Below are 22,156 nucleotides of genomic sequence, written 5' to 3'. Positions count from 1 at the left end.
AGTGAGTGAGTGAGAGACTGAGTGAGTGAGTGAGTGAGAGACTGAGCGAGTGAGTGAGTGAGTGAGAGACTGAGTGAGTGAGTGAGAGACTGAGTGAGTGAGAGACTGAGTGAGTGAGTGAGTGAGTGAGTGAGAGACTGAGTGAGCGAGTGAGTGAGAGACTGAGTGAGTGAGTGAGAGACTGAGTGAGTGAGTGAGTGAGAGACTGAGTCATTGAGAGACTGAGTCATTGAGTGAGTGAGTGAGAGAGTGAGTGAGAGAGTGAGAGACAGAGGCTGCGTTCCAAACCGCATACTTCCCTACTATATAGTATGGGAAAAAGAGTAGGCGAGCAAAAAAGTACGTTCGAATCCTCAGTATTCATAAAAGAGTAGGCGAGAATTACCTGGTTGACGTACTAATTATCGCGAGATTTGGACGATAGTGCGTTCCAATATGCCTACTTTCCTACTATATAGTAGGCGAAAACAGTACGTGAAAGAAGCAGTACGTTCGAAACATCAGTATTCCTAAAAGAGTAGGCGAGAAGTTCCCGGATGATCTCCTGCTTTCGCCCAGACATTTGAGTGCTTTTCAGCTTGTACTCATCTATCCCAGGAGGCCACGCGAGAGGATACGTCATTATCAAACATCACGGAGATCAGCGACGCCGGGGGTTTTCAAATGTGAGTAAACACGGTTCCTTATGTGTTAAACTACAATAGAGTAGACGTTTTAACTGTTGAAGGTGTAAAGTAGTTAGACAGTATAGTATAGTTGTGATTTTGCTGTAAAAACATGTTTTGTATAGCTAGCTAACAGGGGAGCTCTAAGCACACGTAATGTCGCTAAAGTGGATTTACATAACCATATACATCTTAAACACACTTATTTAAAATGTCTATTTACATCTGAAAGGAAAATATTGTAGGTATTGACATATTGCAGATGAGCACATCACAACATGAAAAAGACATCTGAGTGATCTGTGGCATTATTATAGGATAGGATAACGTTAATTCACTGTTGTCAACACTGTTGACATTAGACTAATGTGCTGTAAATAAGGTAAATAAACAAATCTATAAAGTAACTAAACATGTTTTTATTCAGACTGGTGTGAGCACTGAGGATGAGGAGCCCAGAGCTGAATCCTGGAAACGGTGCCATGGATGAGACTGTCATAAGATCTCTCCATCTGCCCTTATCGCCTCAGATTGTGAAGCGCAGCGCATCAACAAGCTCCGGCACGAAGGCACGGTCACCTCTGGTGAATTCATCAGAATAAAGCCGCAGAATGGGAACCGCTGTGTTGAGATGGCAGTAGGATGTGGGCTTCAGCGCCCAAATACATGCTTGTAGTTTGAATAAAGATTTGTTTCATGTGCATGTATTGGTTTATTGTGTGATGGTTACTTTTATTTGTTCTTTTACTCATTTATTCATGTTTCTTATTGTTGTCAGTATATAAAATATAATTATTTAATGTATGCATTAATTCATTGCTTGACTGACAATTGAGATGTTCACGTGTATTCATGCATAACTCATATGACAAAACAAATTACATTTTGCTTGTTTTATTAAATTATATCATTTTTAGTATATAAAAAAAAGTAATATAATTAAGTATTGGTCAGCATTTAATATTATTTTGTTTAAGTTTTGGGGTGGGCTAACAATGCAATTCATTCTGAGGTAATATTAATTTTTTATGAGCGATACTTGCATTTTTCGAGTATAAAGTCAACAGTTTCTCCAAAGGAGATCTTCGAGCAGCGGCCCGTCTCCTTGTGCACTGCAGACAGTAAACGCAGAGGAAAACTGTTCTAGGTTGTGCTGTCGAGTTACTGATGTTATGAAGTGTTAGTGCACCTGTCGCTCATATAATTTAAACTTATAAACTTATTACATAAAGATCATGGAAAGATACTAGTTGTATCTAACAATGAACAATCATAATGACAAAACAGAAAACATAAAGATCATTGGTTTGTGTACATCATAATATGATATTTATACACAGGAAAAAAGAACAATAACAAGGCTAAATATCTTTAAATATAAATAGTTCTTCATAATACATTAAAAAATAGTTTTGTTGTTATTGTCTGAGGGATGAAACGAGAGGTAAATTCATCAAGAAAAGAGGAAAACTTGAAGGAGAAACTTTTTGGGTATAAAATAAAGAAATTAACAACATATTCAAGAGATAACGATTTTGGGGTTTCTTAAAAAATCGTTATAAGGAACTGTGGGTCACATTAGAAGGGTTTAAAATATAACAACTTAAATCAACCCTAAATGTATTCACAAAATAAATTGGCAGCTGTTTCTTCAACAATACCACAAAATGAGCAAGTTTCATCAATATCAAGATATTTACAGATAGATGAATTAAACGTGTCGTTCATCTTTTAAGTTGTTGCGCTTGTGATAACGTGTCGTAGGTCACATGATAACGTCAACATGGCGGATGATGTCCGGATCGCATTCATACTCAACGAGATTTGGCTATAAAGTACCTACTCTTTTAGCGCTCGTTAAGTAAGTACTCATTGAAATTAAGTACCTACTCATTGAGTATGCGGTTTGGAACGCAGCCTGAGTCATTGAGTGAGTGAGTGAGTGAGTGAGTGAGTGAGTGAGTGAGAGACTGAGTCATTGAGTGAGTGAGTGAGTGAGAGACTGAGTCATTGAGGGAGTGAGTGAGTGAGTGAGTGACTGAGTCATTGAGGGAGTGAGTGAGTGAGTGAGAGACTGAGTCATTGAGTGAGTGAGTGAGTGAGTGAGTGAGTGAGTGAGTGAGTGAGTGAGTGAGAGACTGAGTCATTGAGTGAGTGAGTGAGAGACTGAGTCATTGAGTGAGTGAGTGAGAGACTGAGTCATTGAGTGAGTGAGTGAGAGACTGAGTCATTGAGTGAGTGAGTGAGAGACTGAGTCATTGAGTGAGTGAGTCATTGAGGGAGTGAGTGAGTGAGTGATTGAGGGAGTGAGTGAGTGAGTGAGTGAGAGACTGAGTCATTGAGTGAGTGAGTGAGAGACTGAGTCATTGAGTGAGTGAGTGAGAGACTGAGTCATTGAGTGAGTGAGTGAGAGACTGAGTCATTGAGTGAGTGAGTGAGTGAGAGACTGAGTCATTGAGTCATTGAGTGAGTGAGTGAGTGAGTGAGTGAGTGATTGAGAGACTGAGTGAGTGATTGAGAGACTGAGTGAATGATTGAGAGACTGAGTGAGTGAGTGAGTGAGAGACTGAGTGAGTGAGTGAGTGAGAGACTGAGTGTGTGAGTGAGAGACTGAGTGAGTGAGTGAGTGAGTGAGAGACTGAGTGAGTGAGTGAGAGACTGAGTGAGAGACTGAGTGAGTGAGTGAGAGACTGAGTGAGTGAGTGAGTGATTGAGAGACTGAGTGAGTGAGTGAGTGAGTGATTGAGAGACTGAGTGAGTGAGTGAGTGAGTGATTGAGAGACTGAGTGAGTGAGTGAGTGAGTGAGTGATTGAGAGACTGAGTGAGTGAGTGAGTGAGTGATTGAGAGACTGAGTGAGTGAGTGAGAGACTGAGTGAGTTAGTGAGAGACTGAGTGAGTGAGTGATTGAGAGAGAGAGACTGAGTGAGTGATTGAGAGACTGAGTGAGTGATTGAGAGACTGAGTGAGTGAGTGAGTGAGTGAGAGACTGAGTGAGTGAGAGTGATTGAGAGACTGAGTGAGTGAGAGTGATTGAGAGACTGAGTGAGTGATTGAGAGACTGAGAGACTGAGTGAGTGATTGAGAGACTGAGTGAGTGAGTGAGTGAGTGATTGAGAGACTGAGTGAGTGAGTGATTGAGAGACTGAGTGAGTGAATGAGTGATTGAGAGACTGACTGAGTGAGTGAGTGAGTGAGTGAGTGAGAGACTGAGTGAGTGAATGAGTGATTGAGAGACTGACTGAGTGAGTGAGTGAGAGAGTGAGTGAGTGATTGAGAGACTGAGTGAGTGAATGAGTGATTGAGAGACTGACTGAGTGAGTGAGTGAGTGAGTGAGTGAGTGAGTGAGTGATTGAGAGACTGAGTGAGTGATTGAGAGACTGAGTGAGTGAGTGAGTGAGTGATTGAGAGACTGAGTGAGTGAGTGATTGAGAGACTGAGTGAGTGAGTGAGTGATTGAGAGACTGAGTGAGTGAGTGAGAGACTGAGTGAGTGAGTGAGTGAGTGAGTGAGTGAGTGAGTGAGTGAGTGATTGAGAGACTGAGTGAGTGAGTGAGTGAGTGAGTGAGTGAATGAGTGAGTGAGTGAGTGATTGAGAGACTGAGTGAGTGAGAGTGATTGAGAGACTGAGTGAGTGATTGAGAGACTGAGAGACTGAGTGAGTGATTGAGAGACTGAGTGAGTGAGTGAGTGATTGAGAGACTGAGTGAGTGAGTGAGTGATTGAGAGACTGAGTGAGTGAGTGAGTGATTGAGAGACTGAGTGAGTGAGTGATTGAGAGACTGAGTGAGTGAGTGATTGAGAGACTGAGTGAGTGAATGAGTGATTGAGAGACTGAGTGAGTGAATGAGTGATTGAGAGACTGAGTGAGTGAGTGAGTGAGTGAGTGAGACTGAGTGAGTCAGTGAGTGAGTGAGTGATTGAGAGACTGAGTGAGTGAGTGAGTGATTGAGAGACTGAGTGAGTGAGTGATTGAGAGACTGAGTGAGTGAGTGATTGAGAGACTGAGTGAGTGAGTGATTGAGAGACTGAGTGAGTGAGTGAGAGACTGAGTGAGTGAGTGAGTGAGTGAGTGAGTGAGTGAGAGAGTGAGTGAGTGAGTGAGTGATTGAGAGACTGAGTGAGTGAGTGAGTGAGTGAGTGAGTGAGTGAGTGAGAGAGTGAGTGAGTGATTGAGAGACTGAGTGAGTGAGTGAGTGAGTGAGTGAGTGAGTGAGTGAGTGAGTGAGAGACTGAGTGAGTGAGTGAGAGACTGAGTGAGTGAGTGAGAGACTGAGTGAGTGAGTGAGAGTCTGAGTGAGTGAGTGAGAGACTGAGTGAGTGAGTGAGAGACTGAGTGAGTGAGTGAGTGAGTGAGTGAGTGAGTGAGTGAGTGAGTGAGTGAGTGAGTGAGAGACTGAGTGAGTGAGTGAGTGAGAGACTGAGTGAGTGAGTGAGTAAGTGAGTGAGTGAGTGATTGAGAGATTGAGATTGAGTGAGTGAGTGAGTGAGTGAGTGAGTGAGTGAGTGAGTGAGAGACTGAGTGAGAGAGTGAGTGAGTGAGTGAGTGAGTGAGAGACTGAGTGAGTGAGAGACTGAGTGAGAGAGTGAGTGAGTGAGTGAGTGAGTGCAGGGCAGTCTCTCTGCCCTGAAATGGCATAATTCATGTAGTTTAAGAAACTTGGACTTACCATGATTTTAATGAGTGCACAGAGGGAAGGAACTGGGTCTGTTTACCTGCTCCAGAGGAACTATAAAGTACGGGAAGCCTGTTTGTGTGAAGATGCTCTTCAGTTGATCTATGGATCGCTGTCGCTCCTCTTGACTCCGCCCACAAGCGCCGCCATCTAACACACACCACACACATCAAAACCTGTTTAAAATATCACCAAATGCTCAATGCTGAAGAATAATTTTGAGATACAAGAATAATAATGCCCTATTGGTCCTAGTCAAAGGGCTTTACCATCGATGTAAATGATTCCAGGCATAAATCGTAACTTTTTGGGAGCATCCCGACTCAAGCCCTGAAAAAATAAAAGCAGAAAGTCATGCTGATTTATCTAGTGCTTTATACAATACAGATTTTAAAAATACACTTACACACACACACTCACACACACACACACTAGTAAGGCTTTGGTTTTGTAGCAGGAAAATCATTGAGAACAAGGAAAAAACGAGTTGTGTTTTACCTCTATAACTTGTGAGAGCATCGAGCAAGAGGCTGCGCCACCAGAAACAGCAAGAAGAACCTAAGAAAAGCAAAAGTGTGAAGGTCATTGAACAAACAGTCATGTTGAAGGATCTAAGGATTTATTTGAAAGATTCCTAATGTTGTTTTGGCATCTCCTACAACAGGTTTACATGCATCCAAGGTCAAAAACACTTTAATTTCTTCATAATATACATTACAGCATCAGGTGTTTTCTCTCTCAGTGTCTGAAACTGTAAGATCAAGGATTCAGTCTCTCTAAGCCCCGCCTCTGAGAGTGGCTCTGCTCTGATTGGTCAGAAACCAAACGCTCATTATCATATGTGAATCTCAGCTCTTGATACAGTGATACAAACAGTAACAATGGCGTGGGTTTTACCATATCATGCTTATTATTTCTATGTTCTTGCAATTCTTGCTATTGTTGTTTAATCTTATGATTGTGTGGTTTCAAGGGTTTTTCGTCTTCACAAGGTTTTTGGTTTGGTATAATAATAACACTTGTTGGATTTGTGCTGGTCAGACGTAATACAAATTTATTTAAATATTTGAGACAAACATTGTTTTAAGGGAAGATGTTTTAGAACAGCTTTTCTATTGACAGTTTGTTTAATATTAAAACGGTTTTCAATCTATGGATAAAACTGATGCTTTTTTGCAATACTCTCACTCATTATTGATGAATGCCATTGATATTATAATAAAGATTATTATTAATTCTGATAAATAGCTTATGTCTGGGGAAAGGCCTGTAGTGTAATCATTTTGCACCAATCAGATTCAAATCCATAATTCCACTAAAACTGAGGTCGTCAAAAGACATTTCGATATTGTTTTTATATTGACCTTTTCCTGGGGAAATATGACACGATTCTTTCCCAGCATGGCCCGAAATTTGTGTATGAAGTACTCCTTGAAGCAGGACCTAGTCAACGACAGAAAGAGTGTTTTTGACGAGACTGCATCACATAATGAAGTGTAATTAAAACACAGAGAAGATTAATGCATCACCTACCGGCAAAATGCATCACTGACACGGATGATGAGAACAGCAGTTCCCTCCTTACACTTCATACACTTTCTATTAAGCCTGAAAAATATACAATGCAATACAATGTTATATGTATAACATAATTATATTGTCCAAAACATAGTTTTTAATTCTGACACACACACAGCGGTTGTTTAGTTCAACTCACGTCGGCACAGGTATCTTCTCCTGTTTACACTCCAGACCATTATAATCCTCTTCAACTTCACACATGACGTCTTCAAATTCACAAACTTAAGGCAAGTAAACACCCGATGTCACTCGTCCAAAGATACGATGCTCTTCAGCCCGTTTAGAAGTGACACATCCTCTCAAAACTTATTCAAGAGAATCGTCAAAATCACACATATTGGTACAAGCTTGTTTTGGTTTTCACGTGTGACTGTGTAGAGAATGTCCCTGACCCCTTTTGATGACGTACAGAGGCCACGCCCACACGTTTGCTTTTAGCATCGTCTGACATTGATGTTTTTTTTTTATCTTAATGTGTAATGTTTACTTTTTGTGTAAATACCGCCAACTACCACATTCACGTGCAAAAATGGCCTAAATGAAACCCCATATTTTATTATTTTACACAGAAAAGAAGCATTGTGTTGAGTTATTTCTTTTTTATAATTTATACTAATGTCTTAAGATTAAAGTTTTTGGTCAAAAATATATATACATTTAAAAATACTATTTTATAATTAAATATATACGTTGACAATCTTATGTGTTAAATTCGCTACATTAGGTTTGCGCCATCTAGCTATAGTTCATGGAATTGTTATGAATGCGATGTCTGGGAAATGTATTTCTATTGAACACCCGCTCTGCGATAATGATCGCTGTAAGAACTACAACTCCCATCTTTTTGTTCGTCTAATCCGTTTCGTTAAAGCTACCATGTAATGTTTACTTCTTTGGAACAACGGCGTGTCCTCCTCGGTTACCAGTGTTGGGAGATTGCAGATGCGGTATCTAATGTCGTATAAATCACGATACGTTCGTTAAAAACAAGGAATCCTCTTCGCATCGGCAGTATTAGTGGTTCATGATGGCGATGTTCCGCAGTTTTGTTTCGGCTGCTCAGATCAGGCAACATCAGCAGCAAAATGGAGCCTCATCAGCCGCACCTGGAGAGAGTCTAGAGAGCCAGTTCTCCTGCCCAATCTGTCTGGAGGTTTATCACAAGCCTGTCAGCATCGCCAGCTGCGCACATACGTGAGTAAACTGGCCTTTTAACATGTTCTACATCATGTTCCTTTGTCAGGCTTCGGCAATGAAAATGATGCGTCTTTTCATCTGCTTGTGCATTTCGTGATCATACATTTTAATAAACCGTTTTGACAAAATATAAAAACATCATATATCCGTCAATAGGGGCTTTCATAGTTTCCCATTTGTGCAGGGGAACAAAGCGATATTTCATAGTGATGGTGATGTCTGTTTCGGTTCATTTGAAAAGAATCACTCGAACCGAATGGCAAACCAGACCGATTCTGTCTGGAATTCAAGTGAATCGTTTATCGACTGATCGTAGCTTTTAGTTTTGATGTCTGCGCGTTGTTGTGGTTGTAAAATGCGTTCTCCTCGTTAGAATGGGACACTTGTGATGCAAAGCTTGCTATTGGTAGCATGGGTTTGTGTTTTTAAGAACCTGATATGAGCCTTTGAATGACAGGGTACGCTACTTACGTGACATACCATAAATATAACAAGCTTGAATTATGAAATTGATCACTGAGTCGGTTCCTAAAACGATTCATTGAAACGAACGTTCAAAATAACGGGATTTCTATTCATTAAAGAAAGTCTTGGTTAAAGCGTTATTAACCAAGTAACTACAAAGCTAAAACTTTGATTTGAAGCAAAAACATATTTTTTTAATCGGACAAAAATACAATGGTGAGGGAAATAACTACAATCCAAGGAAGAATTGCGAACAGCGTAATTGATGGAGAAATAAATAAAAACTACTAATTTAAAAATGTTGATTAATATATTTCAAGTTTATTGCGAAATATGCCGTTTTATTAAAATATTTAAGTATTTTGAGAGCGAGTCGATTACGTGATTTGCAGTCTTTTGGCACGTTTAACTTGTTTCGACTCTGATTGGTGGAATTCCCTGTACAGGATTATGGGTAATGTAGTTTTTCCACCACAAATTCAGCTGTTAAACATGATTGGGTTAAAACCAAGTTGAAATAATGCAAATAAACGCAAATACTATCAATATAACTGGCAGCATCTCAGCTACTTGTCAATATTCAAATTTAATCAAATAAAGGCAGCTCATAGTTGATTTGTCTGACATGTTTTGGTGTTTTTATGCACTCTATTTTGTGTAAAGTGAAGCTTCACCTGGTGATCCGTGTTTATTGCTGAAACACCCAGGGATTGCCTTGCCCTTTTACTGACCTTTCAGGAAAAAATGAATTTTTGATGAGGGAAACACTGTAACCTTCTCACAGCTGCTGTAAACCTTTTTTTCTTTCCCTTGATGATTGACGTTTAACCCTGTAAAGCCTGACCTGTGTTTTTGCTGAGTATTATATTTGATACATCAGGCTTTCAATATATAGTGATAATATGGAGCACATATTCGAGTAGGAAAAACTAAAAGCAGCTCAATTTTATTCTGAGCAAAAATATGCAGTTTGGTGCCGATGCTAATATTTATATGGACAAAAAGTGATGTAAATCAATGAGATTTATAACAGATATTGCATAAAATTATATAAATATTAGCCATCACTCTATATCTGCTAATAAAATGTCTAATAAGATATGCTTATTTTATGATTTTTTTTCAAACAACACAAAAAGATGTATTGATAATCAAGTAAACCTGAGTTTCATCGATCCAGAAGCTTTATAAAACTTTAGAAAAATCAGTAAAGTTTCACAGCAAAAAGACACGTGAAGCACAAGCTGAAGGTGGACGTTTGTACAATTATAATAAAGGGCTAAGAAAAGTGTAAACTATCAATCAGACGACTTGCACACACAGATTGTGTACGACACAGTTTTGATAATGTTGATCATTTAGAGCAGGGGTTCCCAAAGTAGGGGTCGCGACCCCCCGGGGGGTCATGAGACAGCGAGGGGGGGGGGTCGCGAGATGATTTACAGAAGTGTAATTGACAGAATAACAAAAAAATATTTTGCTACATAAAAGTTAAAGATTTTTAATAAAACTCAAGAGATGGTGGATGTGTGGAATTTCTTGATTTATGAGTGACGTTAGTCTAGTACAATTTTCTAAAAAATATTTTGTCACCTAAAGGTTAAAGATGTTTTGTGTCACGCATGCATGCATGTCTATTTCCCTCATATTAAATACAAAACGCATGTGGGCTGATATTTTTCCAATGTCCGGACTCCTTTATTAAAAGAGTAGGCCTATATAAACAGACGTTTCAATATATTTGTATTAAATGCATTTTCTGAGAATTTATATTTCAAGTTTTTACTGCAAATGTCAAAATGCACGCTCTTTGGTCCATCAGTGCTTGAGTCACCATATATCGGAAAACATTTGGAATGGGTCAGACATAATTCTGTTTTGTTTTAAGTAAATTTCGTTTTGTAGAAATTGTATCTTCATTTTAATTTGAGGGGGGAGTTTTTTTAGACAATTTTTAAAAATACGTTCAGCTAAATGTTTGCTCACTCATTGTATTTGTGTTTTTACAATGGGGTCATTTTTTTTTAGTTTACACAACGAAAGGAAGCTTGATTTCAATCTTTGAATTAAATTGAAAAAAGTAGCTCAAATAAATACATGAAATAAAGAGAAAAGTTTAGGTCTAATAACCCTAGTATTCAGAAATACTACAGAAACGGAAGAAAGTAATCAAATGTAAAATAACACTGAATAGTCTTTTAGTCCTGTATAATTTGAATACATAGGCTATTAATCCTGATTCCTTACCTGATTCCCGCATTATAAACACAAGACCTGCGGGAATGATTAAAATGATGCGCAATACCCGCAATCCCGCACCGAAATTCGAGCCCTGATGCCTTTAAAATATCTTGAATGTAACTCGACACCCTTGCCTCATTTAGTATATTCGGTTCTATGAATATGCAATTGAGCCTTTAGACATATAAACAACATTAAAAGCTGGACTTAAATATAGAGTTAGAGATTTGATGCCAGACTAGTTCTAGTATTACGAAATCTGAGTTCAAGTGAGATTTATGCAACTAAATTAGAAGTTGAAGCTCCTCTAGGCTGGCGCTAAAAGAGCCACGCTTCTACACACTCATTTTCTAATGCATCCGCTGCTCGTCCTGCCGAATACAGATTAGATGCTTTTATAAGTAGACTAAAATAACAGTCCTAATCCTTATCTCGCAATGCCAACACCACCGTATGTTCCTGCCAGAGATGCAGGTGAGATTGTTGCTCATTGATTAAACACTCATAAATAATGTGGGCTGGAGTTCCTGATGCTGTCTTTGGTTTTGCACAAAACTGCCCACATTTATATCACATTCATATAACAAATTCATATAACACCGTCATGAAATGTGCTCATCTCAAGAGTGGGAGGCATATGCCTGAAGATTTATCCGTTTTCAAGCCTTTGTTTCCCTTTTCATGTTGCTTTCTTTTAAGTCACCCCCAGCTTTTAAATGTGGTGTTTTTAATATGCTTTAAGACAAACCATGTGTAAATTCATAAGTCGACAGCATTGCTGAGTATTTTCTCCTTAAAACTGCAGTGAACCAAAGACAGTCTCAAAAACACGCTTTGAAATCGCTGGTGTTTCTGACGTCACAAACTACCTTGTAACCAATCAGATCAACGTGTGATCGTCAACGAGTGGATCTCTGAGCTGAGTGAGTGAGTGGAGGCGGGGCTCATTTGCATATTCATAGAACCACGCATACTAAATGAGGCAAGGGTGTCGAGTTACATTCAAGATATTTTAAGGCATGGGAAAACATTTAAATATGTAATTTTGGTGATCAGAGATGAGTTTTAAGGGATAAAATGATTGACTACAGCGGGACTTTAATTCAGAAATGTATCTGTGATCATTTGAGATCAGATCCATTTTGGTTTAGTTCCTGAGGATGACTGCATTGAGTGAACCACTGTGGCTGCATTTGCGTCCCAACTTATATTTACAGTGTATGTTTAATATTTGTCCATTTTGTAAGTTAATATGAATTTTATTTTGAAGAGATTATAAAATAGATTATCCTATCGTGGTTATTATTAGAGCTGAACAATTAATCAGTTAAAAGATGGCGACCACCATTCAAACTTATTCCTAAATTGCCCTTTCTATTAAACCTTTACTGTACCTGATGTTTCCAAAATAATTGGAATCGAATCGCAAGCTTGTGAATCAAAATCGAATTGAATGGAATCGTGGAATTTGTGTCAATACCCATCCCTACCAAAGATCAAGTTTACATTGGTTGAACTTAAAAAAAATAAAAATAAAAAAGTTGGAAAACACTTCATTAAACCTGATCAGATTTCGGAAGACCACCTGCTCCAAATAAAAATATGTCATTTATTATGGTTTACTAATATTTTGGAGTTACAAACAAAAACGTGGAGCAAAAGCATCATTTGTATACTGTTTACACGTGCGTTGTTGCTTTTTCGTACAAATAATTTGTATATTTTGATCTCTAGGTGAAACAAATATGCTTGTTGTACTTTGCTAGTTGATACGTTTTCAAAGATATATGACACAAGTCTATCTGTTATGTATGATGATTTTGCGAATCACATTTTCATGTAAGCAGCTATTTTTCACGCTTTGAAAATAGAGTACTTCTAATATGTCAGCACATTTAAAAGTGCGATTAGTGATGGTCATATTCCCTATACTCACACACACTTCTAAGCTTTAAAATGACACCTATTAAATGGTTGTAGTGATGCACCGATATGAAAGTTTTGGCTGATACCGATAATTCTTTCTATTTGAAAGCTGATTACCGATATATTGGCTGATAAATGTAAATAAAAATTTTTGAGAGCCTGATACCAAAAACAAAAGTCTACCATCATAAGCCCTGTCTCCCGAGCACACAATTATAATTTTATGTAGCCTATATGACAGACTTGCACTGCACTTAACTATATTTTTCTTTTTTGAAGTGATTCCAATCATATTTTAAGCAATTCAAAATCATCATGTTGATCAGTGCATCTGAAGTGTCTCAGCTGAAGGAAATAATCCACTATTTATCAGCTTTAATTTATTAGCCAAATGTTCTTATCGAGCCGATAACGTTTAAAAATGAACATATATCGGCCGATACCGATATGGTGGCCGATATATTGTGGTTAAGTAACATGATAACTTTGTTGCGTCCCCCCCGCTTCGGATTTAAGAGATTAACAATTAATAGATTAATTGAATGCTAATTTAAACAATGATCGATTATAGGAATTTATGTAAATTGACATCCCTAATCATTATATTAAAAATTTAATGCAAACAGGAGTGAATAGATTTAGAGTATCGTGGGATACGGTATCCATCCCAGTTTATTATACTTGTGTTCTGCACATTTTAGCAAACATGGTTCGTCATTTGGGAATTGCATGAATTGTGCAAAATATGCACTGTAATGCTGCTTTCTTTCAAAAATAGCATTTGAAACCATCACAATGATGAAAACTCTGATGTCTCTCTTTTACTTCCCGCCATGAGTGAAAGAAAGCTTGTCAAATCATTGTATGTTATTTCAGACCATCAAGTTTCCTGTTCTAGCCCTGTCTGGGACATTCTGCCGGTCCAGGAGTCGTTCTCTTTCCCCTGATGTTTACAGAGCTTTGGAAATAGCTTTATTCTCCTCAGGGAGGAAGGAGAGCATCATGCTTGGCTTAAAACAATGAAATATGAGGATTGTAGGGAAAGAGGCCTAAAGAGCCTGAAGCCCGACTCGCCACCAGCACCTGCTTTCATTTGCTCTCATTATGTCTGCAATACTCAACAGCAGCTCAATGGAGCAGCACTAGAAACAAGGTCAACTCCCTCTCTCTCTCTCTGATATATTCTCCTTCAAATCGAATAGTATTTGATGGAAAAAAAAATTCCCACCAAAAACCATGAATTCTGGTTAGCCAATATTCTTCAATGGCCTATAATAGTACCGATATCTTAAGAGAAGAGTTGTCAATGGCCAGTTATTGTGATATTGGCTAGGATTTTTTCAAAATGCATTAATATTTGGCAGGCATGCAACAATATGAAAATTTTGGCCGATACTGATAACCGATAATTCTTTATACTTGAAAGCCGATAACCGATATATTGGCAGATAAATCTAAATCCAAATTTTTATATAATTTTTGAGAGCCTGATTACAAAAACAAAAAGTCTCACCATTGAAGGCACCGTTCCAAACACAATTACAATGATGTTATAATTTTATGTTGCCGATATGACTTAAACACAGTTTCGTTTTTTGAAGTGATTTCAATCATGTTTTAAGAAACTCAAAACCATCATGTTGAACAGTGCGCATCTGAAGTGTCTCAGCTGGAAGAAAATCCATTATTTATCGGCTTTAATATATCGGCCAAAATTTCTTATCAAGCCGATAATGATTACATTAAAATACATGAACATATATCGGCCGATACTAATATGGTTGGGAAAATATGGTGCATCTCTACTGTTTATTTCTGTACTTGTCGGCCACAATAATGTAATTTCTTTTTTGAAATGTCATTTAATCTGCATACTGTAGGTCTAATCATCATTATTTTTAGTAGTTTAACAGCCCTAGTTAAAAAAAAAAAACGTTGAATGCTGCTAATTTGACCAATGCGGTTATTAACAGCATTACACTGTTGGCTCTATGAGTTTTCAGGAATCTTGCAAACGCAATGCTATACGCTTAGGACTGACCTTCACTTCCAGTTCTCGTGAGTCAGTCAGTGTAGTTTAAGTGTCGACAGTGATGGACTGGCTCTTGTTTGGCCCTGGATTTAACAGTGCCATAAAACACTGTGCAAAAAAACGCTCTGCGTGATTCATTGCCTTTACAGTCTCATAAAGTCTTGCCTCATCCGTCAGAAAGAGACAAGGCACCGCAAGTTCACCAGCCGTTTTCTGCTGACGCGTTCGGACCTGATCTGAGTCACGCCAGCTTGAAAGGTGATGGCCAAATCCCTGAAGTCTGAAACATCAGCATTTATTCAGCTATCTTGAGTTCAATGGTTCATAATAATGGGTTTGCATTGACAGTTTGCAGTTCCCTCCGCCGGACTGAGTGGCAGAAGAGCTGATGAGTGACTGGATTAAACAGAAAACTGTTAAACCGCACGATTATCAGCTTAAACTAAAGGTTGGACTCAATATAGTGTTTCTTACAACTTACCAAAGATCCAGTGATCCGTGGATGTTGACATGCAGCAGGAATCGTGTTTCCTGACATTTGTCAATGTCAATTTTATTTATATAGCACCATTAATCACAACCTAGGTTGAGCGATGTACTGCATAATAAAAACATAAGAATAAGACAATACAATATATATATTTTTTTTAAACCCACAATGCAATATAACTTCCTCATTGATTATATGCCAAATCAAAAAAAATATTTAAAAAAAAAATGTGCCTGATCTCGACACCGGGGATCAATGTTATATCATCATATCGTCTAGCCATAAAATTTGTATAGTTTTTTGTCAGTGTTTATTTAAAAACGTCCAATTATGCAAAATATACAATGGTAAATATTTAATTGATGAGTTGTCAGTACAAAATATAACAATACAATATATAGGGTATGATTTTACCCAGGGCTCGACATAAAACCTTTTCATGTGCTTGTCATTGGCCGTAAATCTGTCATTCACTTCCGATTAAAAAAGTTGCTTGTCCAGAATTTTAAATATAATTTATTCTGAAGCAATAGTCTCATCAGTGTTCAATCAGCTTTGATATATTTAAATCTGCATATTGTAATATCTGCACCTTTAAAGCCCCCCCATCTTATTTGCACTTTAAATTCCTAAATTTGATCAATCAATTCAATTACTTAGAATAAGAAGACACTATAGGGCTGTTACCCTTGGTAAGGTTGATCAAATTAAATAATTTACACTGAAAAATTACAACTGCATTAAATAATGTTATGAGATTGTTTTACTTTTTTTTTTAAATATACAAATAAGAAACGTTGGAAAAAATTATACTTTAAACATAACACTTAACCGCCAGTAGGTGTCTTAATGAGCGAGTCATTGAGTCATTCATTCAAACGATTCATTCAAACAACTGATTCATTCAAGAATGAGGCATTTTGAATGGGTCATTTAATCTGTGACTCGACCAATTCGTTCAAAACGCTGAATCATTCATTAATGAGTGAATGAGTTTTGCTGTGATCTTTGTTTGGAAGTCATTTCGCCGCTAAAATAGAACAAAAACAGTCAACATTGCATCTAAAATGTACAGTGGGGCAAAAAAGTATTTAGTCAGCCACCAATTGTGCAAGTTCTCCCACTTAAAAAGATGAGAGAGGTCTGTAATTTCATCATAGGTACACTTCAACTATGAGAGACAAAATGAGAAAAAAAATCCAGAAAATCACATTGTAGGATTTTGAATGAATTTATTTGCAAATTATGGGGGAAAATAACTATTTGGTCACCTACAAACAAGCAAGATTTCTGGCTCTCACAGAGCTGTGACTTCTTCTTTAAGAGGCTCCTCTGTCCTCCACTCGTTACCTGTATTAATGGCACCTTTGAACTTGTTATCGGTATAAAAGACACCTGTCCACAACCTCAAACAGTTTCATAATTAACATGAATAATGCATAATTAATTTACTATATATGGTAACGGTAACCCGTTAGTAATGGCTCGAGTGTTACTACATTCTTCTAAAGGAACTACTAATTATTTGGATCCGTTTTTTAAAGTGAAAAATATGATAACACCCTAATATTGACTGAAGTCATAATTAGTAATTCCTTCTGATGGATTTGGTAACACTTTATTCATTACTAGTGTGATCTTCACATTATATACTGATCCAAATTATTATTATTAGTTCCTTTAGAAGGATGTAGTAACGCTTGATTCATTACTAATGGGTTACCGTTACCTTATATTATTCATTATTAATATTAATTATGAACCTGTATATAGTAGTCTTCCGTGAAGTATGAATAATAGTAGTCATTGATTAGCTAGTAGTGAACAACTTATGTGTTCAACAATGTAGTAGTGAACACATTAACAAGTGAACACTTGTGTGTGTGTGTGTGTGTGTGTGTGTGTGTGTTCACAGTTTCTGTGGGGATTGTCTCCAGCCGTGTCTTCAGGTCACGTCTCCGCTCTGTCCGCTCTGCCGAATGCCTTTCGATCCAAAGAAAGTGGAGAAATCCTCGAGCGTGGAGAAACAGCTGTCGTCGTATAAGGCGCCGTGTCGGGGGTGTGGGAAAAAGGTTAGTAGACCAATATAGATTTCCTCTGGAGCTCTTCATGTGGCGACAAATTATTTTTAAATTACAATTTCAATGAAATTGATGTACTATATTTTAGTTCAATAATGTTTTTTATTTAATATGTTGTATTTTTAGGAGATTTGATGGTACTAAATCATCTTTACATTTATTCACTTTTTGAGCATAGACCTGATAATTAAATTTCTAACTTAAACTGTGGTAAATCTCGAATGCTTCAGAGCAACAGATTTAAGTTTGATCTCTTTTCAAAGAGATTATTCTTGGCAGATTATTGCTGAAGTGAAAAAAGTTTTTAAAAAGTAAACTTAAAAAAATTTTACAGAATTTTATGTTTATTGTTATGAAAACTGTGCAAAAATACTATTTAAAATTTGTATATGAAATGTATACAGGTGAAAAATTAGAATATCGTGCATCAGTTCATGCATTTCAGTAATTCAAATTAAAAGGAGAAGCTAATATATTTTTAGTATATATAACTATATACATATGCATGATTATACTTTTCAGAGGGCCGACATTTCTGTATTTAAATTTTTTTAATAAAAATTAGTTAATAAAAATCAAAGCTATATATCTAACCAAGTTGTTTTCCAAATTTGAAGTTGATATCACATAAATTGAAGTTACCTTGAAGTTTTACCAAAAATATCCTCCGGGTTTCTCCCACATTCCATTGAATTTTGTTTTACGCTTTTTCCTGTAACAAATTAATACATTTTAAAATGTACCAGGTTTATATAAAACAAGTCGATTAGCAGTTTACACTCAAAGAAAAGTTTAACCTTTTAAAAAGTATAAGGATAAAATGTTTAATTTAATTTATTGGCTGAAAAACATTTTGTTTTCTAACAATTTGGACTTGAATAAAGAGAGAAAACCTGCACTTAACCTTTTCACAAGCATTTTGTTTTCATAGTTCGACATATATCGTGACGTATCATTATAGGATTGTCAAGTTTTGTTACCAAACCTGGTGCCAAAAGAATGATAAAAATAGCATATCCTTCTCCATCGTTTTTGTTGTAAACTTTGCATGCAATAGCGGATCCGCTTCTTCAGCAGCGTCTGGTATGGTATAGAAAAGCAGCCTCTTGTAGAGTATAGTTAAGCAGCGTCTGGTAGAGTATTGAGAAGCAGCGTCTGGTAGAGTATAGAAAAGCAGCGTCTGGTAGCGTCTGGTAGAGTATAGAAAAGCAGCGTCTGGTAGAGTATTGAGAAGCAGCGTCTGGTAGAGTATAGAAAAGCAGCGTCTGGTAGCGTCTGGTAGAGTATAGAAAAGCAGCGTCTGGTAGAGTATAGTGAAGCAGCGTCTGGTAGAGTATAGTAAAGCAGCGTCTGGTAGAGTATAGAGAAGCAGCTTCTGGTAGAGTATAGAGAAGCAGCGTCTGGTAGAGTATAGAGAAGCAGCGTCTGGTAGAGTATAGAGAAGCAGCGTCTGGTAGAGTATAGAGATGCAGCGTCTGGTAGAGTATAGTGAAGCAGCGTCTGGTAGAGTATAGAGAAGCAGCGTCTGGTATGGTATAGAAAAGCAGCGTCTGGTAGAGTATAGAGAAGCAGCGTCTGGTAGAGTATAGAGAAGCAGCGTCTGGTAGAGTATTGAGAAGCAGCGTCTGGTAGAGTATTGAGAAGCAGCGTCTGGTAGAGTATAGAGAAGCAGCGTCTGGTAGAGTATAGAGAAGCAGCGTCTGGTAGAGTATAGAGAAGCAGCGTCTGGTGGAGTATAGAGAAGCAGCGTCTGATGGAGTATAGTAAAGCAGCCTCTGGTGGAGTATAGAAAAGCAGCCTCTGGTGGAGTATTGAGAAGCAGCCTCTGGTAGAGTATTGAGAAGCAGCGTCTGGTAGAGTATAGAGAAGCAGCGTCTGGTAGAGTATAGAGAAGCAGCGTCTGGTAGAGTATAGAGAAGCAGCGTCTGGTAGAGTATAGAGAAGCAGCGTCTGGTAGAGTATAGAGAAGCAGCGTCTGGTAGAGTATAGAGAAGCAGCGTCTGGTAGAGTATAGAGAAGCAGCGTCTGGTAGAGTATAGAGAAGCAGCGTCTGGTAGAGTACAGAGAAGCAGCGTCTGGTAGAGTATAGTAAAGCAGCCTCTGGTGGAGTATAGAAAAGCAGCCTCTGGTAGAGTATTGAGAAACAGCGTCTGGTAGAGTATTGAGAAGCAGCGTCTGGTAGAGTATAGAGAAGCAGCGTCTGGTAGAGTATAGAGAAGCAGCGTCTGGTAGAGTATAGTGAAGCAGCGTCTGGTAGAGTATAGTGAAGCAGCGGTAGAGTATAGTGAAGCAGCGTCTGGTAGAGTATAGTGAAGCAGCGTCTGGTAGAGTATAGAGAAGCAGCGTCTGGTAGAGTATAGAGAAGCAGCGTCTGGTAGAGTATAGAGAAGCAGCGTCTGGTAGAGTATAGAGAAGCAGCGTCTGGTAGAGTATAGAGAAGCAGCGTCTGGTAGAGTATAGAGAAGCAGCGTCTGGTGGAGTATAGAGAAGCAGCGTCTGGTGGAGTATAGTAAAGCAGCCTCTGGTGGAGTATAGAAAAGCAGCCTCTGGTGGAGTATTGAGAAGCAGCGTCTGGTAGAGTACAGAGAAGCAGCGTCTGGTGGAGTATAGTGAAGCAGCCTCTGGTGGAGTATAGAAAAGCAGCCTCTGGTAGAGTATTGAGAAGCAGCGTCTGGTAGAGTACAGAGAAGCAGCGTCTGGTAGAGTACAGAGAAGCAGCGTCTGGTGGAGTACAGAGAAGCAGCGTCTGGTGGAGTACAGAGAAGCAGCGTCTGGTGGAGTATAGTGAAGCAGCCTCTGGTGGAGTATAGTGAAGCAGCCTCTGGTAGAGTATAGAGAAGCAGCGTCTGGTAGAGTATAGAGAAGCAGCGTCTGGTAGAGTATAGAGAAGCAGCGTCTGGTAGAGTATAGAGAAGCAGCGTCTGGTAGAGTATAGAGAAGCAGCGTCTGGTAGAGTATAGAGAAGCAGCCTCTGGTAGAGTATAGAGAAGCAGCGTCTGGTAGAGTATAGAGAAGCAGCGTCTGGTAGAGTATAGAGAAGGAGCGTCTGGTAGAGTATAGAGAAGCAGCGTCTGGTAGAGTATAGAGAAGGAGGGTCTGGTAGAGTATAGAGAAGGAGGGTCTGGTAGAGTATAGAGAAGCAGCGTCTGGTAGAGTATTGAGAAGCAGCGTCTGGTAGAGTATAGAGAAGCAGCCTCGGGTAGAGTATAGAGAAGCAGCGTCTGGTAGAGTATAGAGAAGCAGCGTCTGGTAGAGTATAGAGAAGCAGCGTCTGGTGGAGTATAGAGAAGCAGCGTCTGGTGGAGTATAGAGAAGCAGCGTCTGGTGGAGTATAGAGAAGCAGCGTCTGGTGGAGTATAGAGAAGCAGCGTCTGGTGGAGTATAGAGAAGCAGCGTCTGGTGGAGTATAGAGAAGCAGCGTCTGGTAGAGTATAGAGAAGCAGCGTCTGGTGGAGTATAGAGAAGCAGCGTCTGGTGGAGTATAGTGAAGCAGCGTCTGGTAGAGTATAGAGAAGCAGCGTCTGGTAGAGTATAGAGAAGCAGCGTCTGGTAGAGTATAGAGAAGCAGCGTCTGGTAGAGTATAGAGAAGCAGCGTCTGGTAGAGTATAGAGAAGCAGCGTCTGGTAGAGTATAGAGAAGCAGCGTCTGGTGGAGTATAGAGAAGCAGCGTCTGGTGGAGTATAGTAAAGCAGCCTCTGGTGGAGTATAGAAAAGCAGCCTCTGGTGGAGTATTGAGAAGCAGCGTCTGGTAGAGTACAGAGAAGCAGCGTCTGGTGGAGTATAGTGAAGCAGCCTCTGGTGGAGTATAGAAAAGCAGCCTCTGGTAGAGTATAGAAAAGCAGCCTCTGGTAGAGTATAGAGAAGCAATGTCTGGTAGAGTATTGAGAAGCAATGTCTGGTAGAGTATAGTGAAGCAGCGTCTGGTAGAGTATAGTGAAGCAGCGTCTGGTAGAGTATAGTGAAGCAGCGTCTGGTAGAGTATAGAGAAGCAGCGTCTGGTAGAGTATAGAGAAGCAGCGTCTGGTAGAGTATAGTGAAGCAGCGTCTGGTAGAGTATAGTGAAGCAGCCTCTGGTGGAGTATAGAAAAGCAGCCTCTGGTGGAGTATAGAAAAGCAGCCTCTGGTAGAGTATAGAAAAGCAGCCTCTGGTAGAGTATAGAAAAGCAGCCTCTGGTGGAGTATAGAAAAGCAGCCTCTGGTAGAGTATAGAAAAGCAGCCTCTGGTAGAGTATAGAGAAGCAATGTCTGGTAGAGTATTGAGAAGCAGCGTCTGGTAGAGTACAGAGAAGCAGCGTCTGGTGGAGTATAGTGAAGCAGCCTCTGGTGGAGTATAGAAAAGCAGCCTCTGGTAGAGTATTGAGAAGCAGCGTCTGGTAGAGTATAGAGAAGCAGCGTCTGGTAGAGTACAGAGAAGCAGCGTCTGGTAGAGTACAGAGAAGCAGCGTCTGGTGGAGTACAGAGAAGCAGCGTCTGGTGGAGTACAGAGAAGCAGCGTCTGGTGGAGTATAGTGAAGCAGCCTCTGGTGGAGTATAGTGAAGCAGCCTCTGGTAGAGTATAGAGAAGCAGCGTCTGGTAGAGTATAGAGAAGCAGCGTCTGGTAGAGTATAGAGAAGCAGCGTCTGGTAGAGTATAGAGAAGCAGCGTCTGGTAGAGTATAGAGAAGCAGCGTCTGGTAGAGTATAGAGAAGCAGCCTCTGGTAGAGTATAGAGAAGCAGCGTCTGGTAGAGTATAGAGAAGCAGCGTCTGGTAGAGTATAGAGAAGGAGCGTCTGGTAGAGTATAGAGAAGCAGCGTCTGGTA

At 39.1% G+C, this 22,156-nt stretch overlaps 2 protein-coding genes across 3 annotated transcripts in view; one reads left to right on the top strand and one right to left on the bottom strand.

Moving 5' to 3' along the window:
• The window catches only part of ctu2 (cytosolic thiouridylase subunit 2 homolog (S. pombe)), a 28,654-nt gene extending 21,148 nt beyond the window's left edge, over window positions 1-7,506 (bottom strand). The window contains exons 1-6 of the mRNA XM_077201561.1: window positions 7,059-7,506; window positions 6,875-6,949; window positions 6,706-6,784; window positions 5,840-5,899; window positions 5,611-5,671; window positions 5,382-5,491 (exon numbers count right to left, since the gene is read on the bottom strand). Of these exons, the coding sequence (XP_077057676.1) occupies window positions 5,382-5,491; window positions 5,611-5,671; window positions 5,840-5,899; window positions 6,706-6,784; window positions 6,875-6,949; window positions 7,059-7,123 (450 nt within the window). The 5' untranslated portion in view covers window positions 7,124-7,506. The remainder of the gene's footprint in view (window positions 1-5,381; window positions 5,492-5,610; window positions 5,672-5,839; window positions 5,900-6,705; window positions 6,785-6,874; window positions 6,950-7,058) is intronic.
• Window positions 7,507-7,761: 255 nt separating this feature from the next.
• Window positions 7,762-22,156, top strand: part of rnf166 (ring finger protein 166) — a 30,281-nt gene continuing 15,886 nt past the window's right edge. The window contains exons 1-2 of one of the 2 annotated variants that reach the window (XM_077201573.1): window positions 7,762-8,116; window positions 17,189-17,345. In XM_077201573.1, the coding sequence (XP_077057688.1) occupies window positions 7,947-8,116; window positions 17,189-17,345 (327 nt within the window). In that variant the 5' untranslated portion in view covers window positions 7,762-7,946. The remainder of the gene's footprint in view (window positions 8,117-17,188; window positions 17,346-22,156) is intronic. The other variant, XM_077201574.1, reaches the window with a different exon arrangement.

The sequence above is a fragment of the Siphateles boraxobius genome, unplaced genomic scaffold (assembly GCF_051911475.1).
Source record: "Siphateles boraxobius isolate OS27281-9 unplaced genomic scaffold, OSU_SipBor_1 48, whole genome shotgun sequence".
In the NCBI taxonomy this organism is placed as follows: domain Eukaryota; kingdom Metazoa; phylum Chordata; class Actinopteri; order Cypriniformes; family Leuciscidae; genus Siphateles; species Siphateles boraxobius.
This window is presented reverse-complemented; position numbering and strand designations above follow the sequence as displayed.